Source organism: Strigops habroptila, chromosome Z (genome assembly GCF_004027225.2).
Source record: "Strigops habroptila isolate Jane chromosome Z, bStrHab1.2.pri, whole genome shotgun sequence".
NCBI classification, from domain to species: domain Eukaryota; kingdom Metazoa; phylum Chordata; class Aves; order Psittaciformes; family Psittacidae; genus Strigops; species Strigops habroptila.
The window spans coordinates 87,953,304-87,969,753 of NC_044302.2; the positions used below are offsets into that span (position 1 = coordinate 87,953,304).

Sequence of the window (16,450 nt, forward strand, 5' to 3'; positions counted from 1 at the left end):
GGCCATTCTCGCTGGAAGGTACATGCTTTGACTGAGATTCACAGTGAAAATAAAAACAAGTGTTTCTGTGCGAAGGAAACCCATGTTCTTAATGTTTCTCTTGCTTCTCCAAAACACCAATACTCAAAAGTCCATTCTTAGTCTGCTCCTTGGAGGGAAGAGTAGTTGTATGGGACAGTTGAATGAACGAAAATGCATTTATAGCTCTCCTTCAGCAGTGAAAGAATGAGACTGTGAGTTAGGGAGGTCTCTGTAATAAGTTTGTGGTGTGGGGCAGCTGATGGCAGCTGGTGTTTTGCGTTCATTTGTAGTTTTCTCTTGGGTGTCTGAGGTTCCCTTTGGTGTTACCCAACTTGTCCTCATTGAAGGTTTGCTCCCAAGTTGGTATAGGAATTATCTGAGTCACTGACTGGAGTCATGAAAGATGACTCATTTGGTGAACTGGATGACATTTCTGCCCAAACATCTTTTCTGACTGCTTCCTGTGTACAGTCTGTGAGTGCTCTTAATGTCTGTAAGAGAGCAGTGGCTCTGAAGTTTGAGATCTGCTGAGGTTTTGTGAAAACTGAAAACACAAACAAAGAGTACTTTGCCTTAATTAATCTGTCACTGTCTCTGAAAAGTGCTCTGTAGAGAGTCGGGGCATATAATGTGGCTGTTACAGTCTGCCTTGCCACAGTAGTACTGTAGTGCTAGTAGTTATTTCTACTAGTCTAGGTTGCAGCTATAAATACACCAAAATGAGCAGTACTGCCCTGGGTGAATTTCTAGTCATCTGGCTCAGGAAATAAAATTGAGTGTGGTGTATTTAAGCATTTTTTAGACATTATGTGCTCACTGTCAGTTAAAAGTCTTTCTGTAAACAGGAAAATTAAAGCAGTCTAATTAGAAATATGCTCTCTTCCAGCATCATAGAAGTGTAGTTTCACTGGATGCGTACTAGTTTTTTAAGGAAAAGTGTTGAAAGACTTCTGGATTTGACTTGCTTTTTTTAATCATGTGTGTCTTTCTTGCCATGAGCAACCTAGAAAACGATTGTACACTCGGCCGTATGTTAGATTAGTTAGAAATAGACAGTCCTCTGACATCCACACATCTGTGAGACTAAAGTTTTCACAGCACTAGTTCTTAAAAACTGTCCCTGCCCTTCAGCCTTTCATAGTTTATGGCTTTAATAACATGAAATAATAGACTCAATGGGGAGCATAAATGAGAACACTGAAAAAGGAAAAACTGAAACCCTGAGATTGTTTTTGCAGATCTGTTGTGGGGCCACTGCTGTTGTGGTGGCCTTTGGAAAACATCCCTTAGCTCAGCAGGGTCTCATCTGATGGACAGCCGTGGAGGAAAGCTGCAGGAATCAAAAGTCGTTCCCAGATCTGATCACTTCAAGGGCAGCTAAACCTTTGCTAATCAGAAACAAGAAAAACAAACTAAAGGCAAAACTTGCTTTTAAAATTTTATTTTATTTTATTTTATTTTATTTTATTTTATTTACCCTTGGTAGACTGAGGCCTTCATAAAGTTCACCAGGGACTTGACTTTTGCTGATGATTCTCGGTGAAAAATGGTTGTCTCTGGTCGGGCGAGTGATAGCAAGACACTTTGAAAGAGACAGAAAGCAAACTGTTTGATGAAATGACAGCAGGAATTTTTAGCTGGAGGCTCCTGCCAAATTGGTGTCAAGTCAGATTTGAACCTGACATCTGCTGTAAATCTTTACCTTGCAAAAGTGCTTTTTAAGCCAGTCCTGAGCTAGAGCACTTCTCGTCATCATACTTAAGGCTGGCTGAGGGATTTGCTGCAGGCTACAGTCTCATTTCCAGCACTTCAGAAAGCCTAGCTGAGTGCACCGCTTCGAATTTCACAGTACCAGGAGCACACCTCTTGTTCTTAGAAATGACTGCAGTTTATAAATCCTTTGTGCTGTGGCTGGAAGAAAGCCTTGGACTACAGATAAATGTCTGCTCTCTGATGGATTTTTGTGTCATCTTTGTTGCAGACAATGTCAAAACAGATCGGGCCGTGGCAATGGGGAATGGAATTTATATTTCTTGGAATTCTTACCCTAACATGACCTGTGGCTACATTGTAAAATGGTGTCATTCATCTGGGTCTGAACCCTGTACTGTGGACTGGCAGAAATTTCCTTCAAATACAACAGATGCAGTGATAAAGTCTGGTAAGTCAGAAGTAATTTTTTGTGAGTCTTTCTGGCTGAGAGGCTCAGCAGCGAGTGAAATGAAAGCAGTACCAATGCTATAGGTTCAAGATTGTTGCATTGCTGTGTGCTTGTGTATATAAACAATATACACAAGTGTCTATACCCTTCTTGGTACTGTGTTTATTTTAATTTCTTACACTTGCCTTGCCAAATCCAAATATCAGTCTTGACTTAACTGTTATCATCCTATGTTTATTAACTGGTTTGAAATTACCTCTGCTAGCTACACCCGCAAATTCCTAACTCAGCCTAATGCATAATGGTTAGTTTAGGGTTTGGGGTTTTATTTGAATTCTAAACATGAACAGCAGTGCTCAGGATGAGGGAAGACTAATTTGTTGTTTTTACATGAGGCAGATTTTTTTAAAGTGTGACCTCCATGTGTTGGCTTGCTGTCAGCAATTGAAATTTCCTGTAACAGGGCACATTCCAGGTCTCTAGATGCTGGTGGGCAGATCAGGGAAATGAAACTCAGCTGCGATGGGACTTGTAGAAGCAGAGAGGAAAGACAGGACCCAAGAAAGATGTGGGATTTTTCTCTGCTGTCTGGAAGGGTATATGTTTGCTTTTTAGAAGAGTTTAGTATATAAAGTCTCCATTAGAGGAAAAAAACTTGGAGCTGTGTGCATAGGAAATCTGGGGGGGAGTAGGAACAGGGGAGAGGCAGTACGTTTTTCTGCCTGTAATTACAACACTGTGTCCATGTTGGGTTTGGTTGTGCTGGCTAGAGCTTTCTTTTTCTAAGCAGACAATACTATGTCTGTCCAATGATGCATTGCTGTGGTCCTGAGCTCTTCCCTGGGATGCTTCTTGCAGCACGTTGTGGGAGTTACTAGGCTGCTAGAGCTGGGCTCAAACTGGGAAATCCACTTCTGTGCTTAGTCCTGACAGAAGAATCTCTCAGGCTAGACCTGAACTCTTGCAAAACCCACTTGACTTCTGTAGAGTTTCACAGTGACATCTTGTTTAGAAAAAATCTTGAAAGTAGTATACACCCCTGACTTCAGAAAATCCCAGAAAGTGGTAAAATATTTACACGTTGTAATACCAAACACCTCCACCAAAGACATGTGAAGCAGAAACTTGATGACTGTCGTGTTCTGCAAAGTCAGTTCAGGCCTGGAGTTCATAGATAAAGTGCTTCACTATCACTTTTGGGAGTTCTCTGAATTTGTTTTTTACCATTGTTGTAATAAGCCTGATTATTTCAAAATGCGTGTGTATTTCTGAGGAGAAGGCAGGATTTACATGGCTGCTGTGGGAGGAAAGGAAGGGGGTTGTTTCTGGTAACTTCAGTTTGTGTTTCCCCATGGAAAGCAATTTATGCAATATGAGTAGCTTGTTTTAAATCCTATTTGTTTAGAACCAAAATTTCGCTAGGAGCTAGATTTGCTTACTGTTCCTAAACCGCATCTAATGGCATAGCTTTTATAGGAATTACAAGTAGGGATAGTATTTATATACACACTGTGGTCTGAGAGTTTGTAATTTTTAAATATGTATTTAAATAAATCTGCATCATGTGAAAGCTAAAAGCATCACTCGTCACAAGTGAAATATTCTTACAGTGATTTTTCTCTTGCAGCTCTGTTTAGGCCTGGCGTGAGATACAACTTTTTACTATATGGCTGCAAATCCAGTGGATATCAGTTACTGAAAAACATAACAGGGTATATGAAAGAGCTGCGTAAGTGCACTTTATCATCCAGGATCTTTTATAAAGTGAATTTAGATAGTGTCTATTTGCAGCTCAGTGTTGGCAGGAGAAGACTGAAACCACAGTTCCCATACAGTACTACTGATTTGTGCTTGGTTTTTGTATATAGCTCTAATACATTTCTCCAGCCACTTCCAGTTTCCAGTATGCAATAACCCTGTGTTCTCCAGCTGGTGTGGTGCCACTGAGTGCCACAGAGGTTTGCTCTGAAGGTAGTGGTCTTCTGCATTGAAGGCATAATTTGAACCACAGTGATGGGTTCACTTCCACAGAAGAGGAGGCAACTTTTTTTGGTTTGTCAAGTCAAGGTAAACTTCTGAGCTCATTTGGTACAGCTCAGCAAATATAAAAAGTGTCCACAACATTTCGGTTTAAAAGCACTTCTTAGACCAGAACTAGATCCTAGTCTACAAGCCATTTTGAGAATTGTATTCCATCCCATGCCAACCCCATCTGGGTAACTGCAGTTTGATCCAGGGCTGAGCTTTGCTTGCCTGAGATGCATTAGTGTCTGAATGCTATGGGTTGCCAGGTATCTGAACATGGCTTTACCCTTTAACATCACAACTGTATCGTATTGTAACTACCGTGCCCATTTAACTTTGGAGTTTAATTTGCTTTCCGCTAAAATAGTTTGCCTGGAAAACTGAGCTGCTGCCATAAGCTGAGCAATTGGAAATGCTGTTGTTTATTTCATTAAGGTTGAAGGTGAGGTTAAGGCAATTTTACCAGAAACTCAACTTTCAGCCGTGTGTGCCTCTGTAAAAATAATGAGCTGTTTCCCAGAAGGTTTTTCCATACATGTTCTCAACAGATTGGAATCTTTCAAGGTAAAAGGATAAAGACTTTTCGAGACTAAAAATGCATTAAGCATACAGAAGAAACTTATCAGGAATTGAGAAATATATTCACTTTGCATAAGAGCATAGATTTATTCTGAAACTTCAGATTTGCCTTTGGTCAGATAACCATCAAGACAAAAAGAGATGTATTCTTAAACTTGAGGTCAGCACTGGTAGATCAATGCCAAATGTCAGACTAAGTCCTGATGCACATCACCTTACACAATATCTGCTGTAACACTTTCAGTGGGGTACAGGTGTTGGAATAAGGAGTTGCGATGCCTGCTGAGAGTAGTTCTTTGAAGCTGAGATAGATTTACGTGATGGGAATGTGGACTTTGTTTACAATTTGAAGACAAGCTATGAAGTCACAGGGTTAAAGCCTTTAAAAGCTAAGTGATTTGTATGCTCTGAATGTTTATGCTGTCTTTTGGGAGTTTTTGCAGGAAGAAAGGTATTTACATGTATGGGTCTGTAAAAGGCTGCCCAAGGAGAGATTTTTCTTTCAGCTTCTGTTAGTAGATAATACTGCAGTAATTAGTAACAATGAGACTGATGTACTTATATTTTTGTAGTATCACCTGATAAGTCCTTTCACATATTCTTGACAGTAAGGGAAAAGTGTTCAAGAAAGAGTTGAAAATACTAGACCTGAAACAAAACTGATGAGACACTTAATGGATTCAGCATTTAATTATAAGGTGTTTTCTTACTAGCTTTTTCCTTTTTCTCCCTGCAGCTCCAAAACGTGCACCAAATTTTACTGTAGAAGAAACTTCTTCAGATTCTATATTGGTAAAATGGGAAGACATTCCTATTGAAGATTGTCAGGGCTTTTTAGAGGGATATCGGCTTTCCTTTGCAAAAGGTGAAAAAGATGCTTTAAAGCCTAGGCTTTCAGAATCAGGTAAATGAAACCTATAAATCACAACTTCCTTGCTCAAGTTATTGGTTTTTCTTTTTCTCTTCTTTCTTGTTAAATAATTTACTTTCACCTAAAAAAAAAAAAAGATGCTTTAATCATAATTCAGTTGCATTACTCACTGGCATAATTGGCCCCTGATTTGTGACACAGGCATTTGAAGCAATCATCTCCTTGCGTGGTTAGCACATTTGTTTTTTAGTATAAGGCAAAAGGTGGAGAAAATCGTGGCTAACTGAGGCCATAAAGCCGTGCAGTGGCTAAGTGGCAATCTGACACACTGCCCTGTGTACAGATACCCTGGGTAGATGAGACATGGGGGAGGTTACATGGCTATATTTAATTGGGTGTATTCTTCCAGTACCCATGTTGTAAGGACATCTCTATACAGAGCTGAAGCTTAATTCACGGTAATATAAGAGGACACATGGGAGTGTAAGAAACTGAAGCCAATCTGCAGCAACAGCACACTCCTGTGCTGTTTGGTGCTGTATAAGCAAGCAACATTGCTAGGATTCTTTATTTCAATGTTCCTCTACACAGACTGTTCTTCAGGTTTCATATGCTGACTTTAAGAAAGTCATGCTAAAGCTGAGGCTGTCTGTGAATCCTTTCTTACAGTTATGTTTTTCTTACTGCTTCCAAACAGGGAATCCAGAACTTAAAGTTAAGAATATCACTGACTTGACAAAGAAGTCTTTGAAAATACTTGATCTTCAAGGCAAAACAAGTTACCAACTGGACCTACAAGCCTACACTGCTGGTGGATTGAGCCCTCCAAATAGCCTCTATGTGGTGACAAAGGAGGACTGTAAGTTGAATATCCCTGTACATTAGTAGTCTTCAGCACAGGGACTGTACAATGTATGTAAAGATGAGCTTATTTTGTTGTTTTTTGGTTTTTTCTGGTCCCCTTAAGAAGTTTGGGCCTACCTTCTAATTTTTAATTTATTTTGTTTGTTATTTTTAAATACAAAATTTTTTAAATTTTGTATTTTTAAATACAAAAATTGGTACAGTTCAAGGTGAGGAAAAGATCCTTTCCTATTATAGCTACCTTGTAGTTCATGGTAATGTATGCAAGAAAAATAACCTCTAAACTACTACTAAATATAGTGGAGTCTGACATTAGAGTTCTCAAGCAGCTAATTGCTTTTGTCAGCTTTCCCATCATGCATATCTGCTAATACATGGTGGGAAGAAAGACATTGTGGAAATATTTACCACTTTGAGAATTATTAACAGATGCCTCTGCTTTGAATTCAGTTTTATCCATCCCTTGACAGAAACAAACCCAGAAAGACAGTTAGAAAAAAAGAGATTGACTGGGGAATCAGAAAATAAAGAAAAAAATCAACAACAACAACAAAAAGAACATATTTCATATGAAAGACTACGCTGGGGTGCAACTAAAATACATGAAAAATCAAACTTGAGGCACTTAACATCAATAGAGGAAGGCAGTGGGAATGTATCAAAGCTAAACCCTGGGGATTAGAAGCAATGTAAACCGTATAAAAGGCGGTACAGTTTGTGCAAGGAGTCGTTGGCCTATAGGAGCCATTACCAGAGATTTGGCCAGCTCAAGTAACATGAAAGTGCAATTCCAGTGCTTACTCAGCAGAATTACAGTGGCAATCCATCTTGCGTTGCACGTGAAGCTTTTCACAATTAAGCAATCAGAGAGAAGTATCTGCTGATTCCTGTAGTTATTACTCAGTCAGCTCTGATTGTGGATGGACTTTTGCCCTTCCAGCAAAGAGCAACTGTACGGTATAGGTCACTGCAGCCCATGGTTAGATGAGTTTAATGGAACGGTCTCTAATCTGTGGGACTGTTAGAGAAAAAAGCTTGCTGGTAACTTTGTATATATATTTACTGTCTTTTCTTTTTTTGTCCCCCAGCTGTAGGATTAATCATTGCGATTCTCATCCCTGTGGCAGTGGTTGTGCTGCTTGGAGTGATGGCCAGCATCTTCTGCTACCGAAAGAGGGAATGGTAAATGCCTGTGATCGGTTCTGATCTTTTCCTGGATGTGTTTGCTGCATTGCTAGAGTTTTCCATAATTTTAGTTACCCTTTGTTTTCTCCAAGTACCCAAAGATGTCGGTGGTCTTTGTTTAAAGGTGGGTGGCAAAAACACATTGTAGAAGGTGGGGGAGAAATTGAATTGAAGGGAGGTCAGAGTGAGGAATGTGAAAAGGTTTTGCAGGAACCTGTCTCCCAGTGAGCACTGTTTAGAGATAATACCCAAATGGAAATAAGCTGGCAACATACTATAATTTGTGAGTCATCCACAAACACTCAGGTAGACATCCCATCTCATCTTTTCGTAAACGTGGCATATCAAGTTCCCAGTTAAAAAAAGTCTGCTGTTTTTTCCATTAAATACTCAGTGAAAGTGTAACACACTAAATCTTTGTGCCAGATGTCTTCAGTATTCTGAATTAAAGGGAAATGTCATGATTTCTTTTGTGTATTCACAATTAGATTCAGTGTTTGGTAACTTTTAAAAGTTTGTTCTTTCCTCTTTAAAGGATTAAAGAAACATTTTATCCAGAGATCCCAAATCCTGAGAACAGTAAGGCACTGCAGTTTCAGAAGAACATCTGTGAGGTAACTCCATTTTAAAACTAGTATTTTAAACTTCTGAAAGGTATTGCAAATAAAGAATTCTTTTGCAAACTTTGAGTCTCTTGCTCCAGTTCTAGAAAAAGGTCTGTGGCATTGGGATACAGGAAACTTTTGTCAGGTGCTATCTAGAGCTTTCTTGTTAGTGTAGTTACTTGCAATATTTGGGCTAGGAAAGGACTGCTGTATTTCTCTCCTCCTGCAGTAATGAGAAGTGTCAGTACACAGTAACGACATGGGGCTAACGTACCCGTCTTTGTCGTAGTGTTAGGAGAAGTAGAACGTGTGGAGAATTGTACATGCAGTATCCCCAGCCTCCTGGTAGACATAGTACCTGGAACGGGATGTAACATTTAAACAACCTTCTGGAATGGGTTATACAAAACCAAGATTTGGAGAAGGAGTTCCCAAACACTTACTGGAAGGTCTGGAGTCTCTTTAAGTTGTCTAAAATGCTTCTAATGTTAACAAGAATGTGTGATGAGCCAGAAAATGATAACTAAACCTTTTTTTTTTTCTTTTTTTTCAATTTTACTAATGGCAGTGGGATGACTGCAAGCCACAAGCCAACATACTGGTTTAATTTGGGCAAGTTGTTGCTTTCAGGCTTTCCAGGTCTTTTGGCTTAGTCTCTACCCCTTCTCCTTTTTCTTGCTTTAGGGGAATAAGACACTTAAAACACTGGAAATGAACCCATGTACCCCCAATAGTGTTGAAGTGGTGGAAACACGGTCTGCAGCTCCCAAGATTGAAGACACAGAGATGATGTCCCCAGCAGCAGACGCTATTGTCCCTGAAGATGGCTCTGACTCAGAAACAGAGAACCACGTGGTTGTGTCCTATTGCCCCCCAATCATCGAAGAGGAGATCTCAAATCCCCCTATGGATGAACCTGTGGGATCATCTCAGGTGGTTTACATTGACATTCAGTCAATGTATCAGCCTCAAATTAAACCAGAAGAGGACCCAGAAATAGACTTAGTGACTACAGCAGGCTATAAGCCACAAATGCAGCTGCCTATCAATGCTCTGAAAATAGAGAGTCACTCACCTGCAGAGGAAGAATTGGATAAAACTGCAGGTTACAGGCCTCAAGCAAACACAAATGCCTGGAACATGGACACTCCAGACTCTCCTGGATCAGTTGAAAGCAACAATGAAAACGCATCTTTTGGGAGCCCATGCTCCATCAATTCCCGACAGTTTCTGCTTCCCCCAAAAGATGATGAAGATTCCCCCAAACCCAGTAACATAGGGTGGTCCTTTACACACTTTTTTCAGAACAAACCAAATGATTAACAGTGAGTCCTCATTGCACCTGCCTTCTAAATAAGCTCTTATTCCTATTGTTGTGAAGATAGGAAGAAGAAAAGTGCAAAAGGCATGAACTATTCTTGGAGACAGTCAGCAGAGGTTCTAGTGAGCTGAATGTTACCATGTTTAAGTTAGTGAAAGTGTTAATGTTCCATTTTCGTAGCGGCCAAGAGGCCGAAGTTATAGCAATTTAGTTATTACTCTAGTAAAATATATTGGATATAAGGGGTATTGAGTTTAGAGCTCCTGATAATTGTAGTCAAAGAACTCTGCCTACATTCACACAGCACTCCAAGATTAACATGGTCTCATGCAACTTAAAACTTGGAAAGATTGCTTTGCTTTGTTGTAGTTGTTCTCAACTGTGCATAATCAAATGATGCAGCCCAAACAGGTTTCCTTACTGAAGGCTTCATTTATCACAGACCTCAGCCTAACACATGGAAACAGTGTGGCTGGAAACTCTTGAAATCTTTTACCTAGTTATAAACTAAGAACAAATGAGAGTGCTATTCTTTTTTCTTCTCCCATATGGAAGGGTATTGTCACTGTTTAACACTTCTGAAGCAATGGCTATTCAAATCTGTTGCTTTTTAACTAGACACTAATTTCTGTACCTACTGTACAATGTTTATTCAATGTTTGACTCAGGGGTACAAACTTGGGGAAAAAAGTGTAACACTGATTTAAACCTCAACAAGAACTGCATAGTTTAAAACTTTTTTTTTTTTTTTTTTAGTGTAGAATGCACTATTTTTTTTCTATCTTTTGATTAAGGAGTTAATCTTTCCTAATGTATTGCACTAATGCATTTTATATTTCATAGCTTCAGCTCCAGATCTGCTTCAAAGTGGTACAGTAGTCTGTTTGCCCCTAATGTTTTGCAGTTGTTGCACTATACAGTACACCTAAGTCATGGGGAAATCTCTGTTTACTAACATTAGCTGTCCAAGCAGTTTGGCATGCGAAATTAAAGGTAGTAATACTAACTCCCTGAGAACAAATTGTTCTCTGGATTGTCTTTATTGTATTAGCTTTGCCACCTGCTGCCTGGCTGCTCTGCAATGTCTATCCAACAGGACCTTCTCTACAAATCCCACCTGGCAGTATGAGGTGGGATTTCTCTAGTGACAGGGAGAAACTCAAAGAGGTTTTAGTGCCACTAATTCTACCTCTCCTTTGCCAGACATGTGATGCAAAGAATGCTTAAATTATATGAATTTGTTTAAAGGAGTGTTCAGAACAATCGTCTTTGAAAATGCTTGTTTTCACATATGCATCTTTAGGCAGCTGTAATCGTAACATTTCACTGTGTAAACTGCAGACTGTGGCACACAAGAGTCACTGTCTTATAGGAAAGTGCTTTCTAATTTACTATCCCTTACTGTAAAACACAGTGGTGAGAGGTCAGATGTTAAAGAGCTTGATCAAAAAGGGTCTCCATAAAGACCTAACCAAATCTTTATCTTTTTTTTTTTTTTTTTTAGATTTCAGTTCCCTTTACTGCTTTGTGTTTTCTTGACTAAATAAATAAGATAGGGGAGTAGTTTTCTAAACAAGATCCCAAAACAGATAAGGAGACTTAACTGGCTAAGCTGCTAGTCGTGAGAGTGTGGGAGCAGACCGGGAGGATGGCTAGCTTGGCAGACATTTGCTCTCCAAACCATGTGATCTAGCCGTCAGAGTAAAGCCAAGCATTAGGTTAAACCTAGTCACAGCAATGGATGGTGCAGTTTCAGATGTTGGTATGTCTCTGCTATCTCCATACAGTGAAAATACAGGGGGATTTCAAAACTGACAAAAAGCCAAAACACTAAATAGCATCCAAGTCAAGTAACAACTGCCTGAGTGAACTGTGAAGACAGTAAAAATAGATCTGTCTGTACACCTGACAGAGTGCAGGGTGTGTCTGAAAGAACTCAAAGCGCAGGTAGGATTCTGCTTTTCAGGTTGAATCTTTGCATTAGCAGGGCTGCAAGTGAAAAAGACAGACTGGCATTGCAAATAGCTGGTGTCCAACTATCACTAGACATCACCACAAGAGAAAGTTTCATGTCTAATGTATTACTGCCTATTAGTCAGAACACTAAATTAGTACATAAAAGGAAGCAGTTCTGCCCTTTGTGCTTGATAGCTGGAAGGTAGCTAAACCCTAATAGTAATGATCCTTTCTCACAATATCTCTTTTGGTGCAGATTTCTTTTCACTAGTGCAGATTTAGCTTAATGTGTTTATCTTCTAAGATGAATTTTAAGTTGTGTTGCCATATGTTTTTAATTGAAAGCAGGAGTTGTCATGGACAGCGTGTCAGGGTAGTGGTTTGTTACGGAGCAGTTTCTCAATGCAGAGGAGCAATCAGTATTGTATGGTGAACCAAACAAAGAAAAAACCCTCTGCAGTGGAACAGCTGGTCATGGGGAATAACTGTGCTTTCATATGGCTGTGTATTATAAGAAACAAAACCAAACTGAAGTTTGAGAGTACTAGCAATTTAATTTGGCAGACTGGAAGCTAGGGCAGCTGCAGAGAACACACAGAGCTTCCAGGGAGCAGCCTAACACGGTGCTCGCATGCTGAATCAGTTAAATACAAGCATCGCGTACTCTGGTGTTCCTTTGTGCTGCTTTTCCTATTCAGTAAAGGCAACAGCATTTTAAATGGTTCTTGATTAGGTAGGGGAAATGTCCACAAATACAGGCACTGCCTCAATGTTATCAAAGCACTCTCATCTAATTATTCATTACTTTGAGTCCTGTTAATAGTAGTGGCTTAGCATACACATAATCTTGTATCAGTAGCAGAAGAGTGAGGCAAATGGGGGAGAGACAGGTTTGTGCAGTATAGGTAGTATCATTTACTGTTGCTTAATGGTTATGAACCAGTAAGCAGTTTTCATTCCAGCACTTGAAAGCTCAGCTGCTTCATCTGTCTTGTTTCCTTTGAGTGCTATCCCATTCAGTGCTTCTGGTGAGGACTCCTATCTTAAATCTTCAGCAGCGAATCCAAATACCAGAAGGTATTTGTGAGAGGGTATGTACTAATTTTGTGGAGACACCCCTAAGTGCATGGAGCAGTAAGAATGAGTGGCAAGGACAGCCAGGGAATGGACTTGGTTTCTGAGCCCAGGTGCCATGTTAAACCAATGAAGTGTCTTTAGGAATGTCTTCGTACCAAATTCATTTTCAAAGCACAGTGCTGTTTAGCCTCTACATGCATTGATAACAACTGTAAGTCTAAAACTCTGGGCTTCAGGGGGGATCAGACTCCTTGTGGTAGGGCCTTTGGACTTCCTGGTGAGCCTCTTCAGTCAAATTGTTTCTGAAAAATGTCTTAGGAAACTTAAAGTACTGCATTTCCTAACCATAATTTTCTGAAAATTGTTATTCCCTTATTGATCATCAATTTTGTTTTAATTCTTTTGGCTTTTTGGTTTTTTTTTTTCCCTAGAAGCATAGAAAGTTCATATTTTTTAAAAAACAAAAAATGAAAAAAGAAAGAAAAAAAAAGAAACAACCAAAACAACAAAACATCTTCCAGAAGGGATATAACCAGAAGGGATTTTGTCCAAAACACTATTACTCCTAATTTCAGTGCTTCAATCTTCCAGTTGGATCAGCGTTCAGAGATGTAGGTGTTAATGCCAAGCAATTTCTTTCTGAAGCAGATCGTTGGTGCTGCTGCTTTTTATTTTTGAGCCATGCCTGTCATATGTGACAATTTGGGGTTTGTAATGGGGTTTTGTATTTTTCGCTGTATACATGGAACATCAGTCACGTTTGATGTAATATCATGCACTCTCCTATTTGACACATTCATTGTTTTTGATGTTCTGACATTCAAGGGGATCTTGGTTTTGCATATTAAATTTTGGGATGGTAGATCTGCATGTGATATACCTCACAGAACTACTAGTTAATATATCAACAAAATAGTAAGCTAATATTACAGGCAGGCAGTGAATTACCTCCCCTGCTGTGCAGTGGCTGCATGGGCAGACTTTGACCCAAGACTGATACTTGCTGTGGTAGCTGTCTTTAATATCTGTGGTTGCTGCTTTCATGGGTAAACCATTTCCAAAGGGAAACAGTAGCTGTGCTGTCTGTCCTGGCACAGTTGGCAAATGGACTGTGTTTGTTTGTCTTTGGTTTATGTGGGGGACCAGAGCTTTCCTCTGCTGGGAACATGGCAGCAGCAAGCTCCTGCTGACCTTGAGTTTTGGGGCTGCTCTGAAGAGGCACCATCGGGCCACCTTTTTTGTTTGTTTGTTTGTTTTGATACATTCAGCTGAGTAAAGCTGAGGGCTGTTGTGTTTCATGTGATCTTGTCCTCCAGGACACTCAGTTGAACATATATAGTAGAAAAGTGAAGGCAATTGGATGCATTGGAGTGGGAAGGTGTTTAGACATCACTCTGAAAAGGCAAAGAGAAAGCGTATGCTCTATTTTTAGACAAATATTGCTTTGTAAATAGAATATTTGTATACCTACAAGTAGATAGAAATATAGTAAAGAATTTGAAATACATAGGGAAAATGTAACATTTAAAGGATCAGATTGCTAACAAGGCTCCACGCACCATAAATCTATCAAGAGCTTCCCATGTAAATAGCATCTTCTGTTCCGCCACAGACTTTGATGAAGACTTCAGTGCAAATGGCATTAATGTTTTTAACACTAAGAAAAGCCCTAACCAATTATGCACGTATGGGCTTACCTCATTAGGTACCTTGGTGCTTATTGCAGAGGAAATTGGGTTGCAATTCCCAAAGCAGTTTTTTTTGGAGCACTGTACTTGATTATATGCCTTCTGAGATGCAGTTTCGTCTAGAGAAAACAACTGTTGTCTGCCCTCCTCTCAACACACTACACAGAGTTTGTGCTGCTGTATGTTAAGCAGTGCTCTGTGTGGCTGATGGTCAGAGATGCTGTTGGCAGTTTGCAGGTTTTGTTGTTGGCTTTTTCTTTGCCTTTTCCTTAGGAAGCCTTGAAACACAGTTGCAGACCCCAAATTACATGGATTCGGAATGTTTAGTTTTAGTTAGAAATTAGTTTAAAAACTAATTTCCTCGTGCTTCTTGAATTTCTAAATATCTCCTTAGAATCTGGAAAACAGTTTCTTCCATAACAATTTTCTTTCCTCTCCTCCCCCATTTATATAACTCTGGATTTTCCCCAGTGTTTCTAAGATAGCCAGTGTTTGTTTCCTTTTAGCATGTTATGCAAACAAACCTCAGATGATATTGGCAGGGGTTTCTGTAACTTTATGAGTTGTCCCAGGGTGCATGACAATACTTTTTCCCCACAGAAGAAGTCTACTGATTCCTTCTGCTTTTACAACAGAAAATTATATCTCCAGAGAGCTTTTGATTTTGGAGGGCAGTGGCTCAGCATCTCCATGCAGGTGAGCTGGTCTAATGGCAGGGTGGTACATGAGAGGATGGAGTTAATCCCTCTCCAGTCTCACCCTCTTCTTGTGAAAATGCTGCCCAAGTGACTTTGTGGTGCAGCAGAGCAGATGACATCCTTATTTTTTAATGTGATACCCAACAGAATCTTTAGGTAAGTTTTTGGGCAGTCCCAAACCTGCACTTTGACTGGTGTTACGTGAAAGCAAGCTCCAGTGGAAGCGTATGCACAACCTCCACGAGAATGTTCAATATCTTTCCAACTCATTTGGTCTCATGTTGGGCGAAATGTAGTAAATAAAACTTAACCAGCAACAAAGCAAAAAGTTAAATGTTTTAATTTTCATTATTTGGGCTAAGAAAAATTAAATAAAGAAATTGCTCAAGCAAGGCAAAGTACAATAGAAACTGGCAAGGTTTCACACTTCTTAGTAGTAATACAATAAAAAAGAATCCTTGAACATCACTTTGTCAATGTTTCCTTGATGTGATTCAAGAGTGGCTTGGGATGGACAATATTTTGTGCTACACAGCATGTCAGAAAAGTTTCTCATGCAGGGGATAGCAAAAATAGAAGATCACTGAATCGACTCTGAAATCCTACTCGAAGGTAACAGTAATTTCAACTTTGATCCTGTTGTGGCACACAAAACAGTGGAGCTGATGGAGTCATACAGGTCACCTGAAAAACAAAACAATGTACTATAATGCTGTAACTCTTACAATATACACTGTGAACAGGTTCAATGTTTTTTTAGCTCTTTTTATACCATATTTTTACAGCGTAAATAATCTGTTTAGAGATGTTTTTATGTTCTGTTTTTACAAAGATTTTAATGGACTTCTGTTTAATACTAGTGAAAATATTGTTTGCCAATTTAAAATAGTCATCTATAGAAAATAATTCTGAGAATAAATCAATAAATCAAGCTGACAAAATAGTCTTCCTAACACACTAAATCTAATCATTCATTTAACATAATTCAGTTGCTGAAATATACTGAAGTTTTCCAGCTTCCAAATCCAGTATTGCATAAATGTTTCACAATTTAAGTAGAATCATCACAAGGCACTTTAGTGAAGTTGTAGCATACCAAGTAAAATACTGATTCAGCAAAGCATATCAACAAGAAAATTTATTAGCTAAGCAGTTAAACAAATGCATGCTTGAAAAAGGAAGTGTGGGATCATGTTGGGGAAATAATATTCCAGTGTGGCAGATGACATTTAAGACTAACCTAACCTAAGATACCAACTTTGCATACGTTTTAAACCTAGTGTGCTTGGCTGTTGTAACTCCTGTTGTATTGCTTGGGTGTCTAAAAATACGCATGTATTTAACAATTTTATCATAGTATTGCCATGGAATTTAATAAATATATTTTCTTACACTCTTA

At 39.2% G+C, this 16,450-nt stretch overlaps 1 protein-coding gene across 1 annotated transcript in view; it reads left to right on the forward strand.

Annotated features, from left to right (window-relative positions):
• Nucleotides 1-16,450, forward strand: part of LIFR (LIF receptor subunit alpha) — a 54,425-nt gene extending 37,975 nt beyond the window's left edge. The window contains exons 15-21 of the mRNA XM_030469870.1: nt 2,003-2,182; nt 3,810-3,911; nt 5,523-5,690; nt 6,355-6,516; nt 7,610-7,703; nt 8,242-8,320; nt 8,996-16,450. Of these exons, the coding sequence (XP_030325730.1) occupies nt 2,003-2,182; nt 3,810-3,911; nt 5,523-5,690; nt 6,355-6,516; nt 7,610-7,703; nt 8,242-8,320; nt 8,996-9,634 (1,424 nt within the window). The 3' untranslated portion in view covers nt 9,635-16,450. The remainder of the gene's footprint in view (nt 1-2,002; nt 2,183-3,809; nt 3,912-5,522; nt 5,691-6,354; nt 6,517-7,609; nt 7,704-8,241; nt 8,321-8,995) is intronic.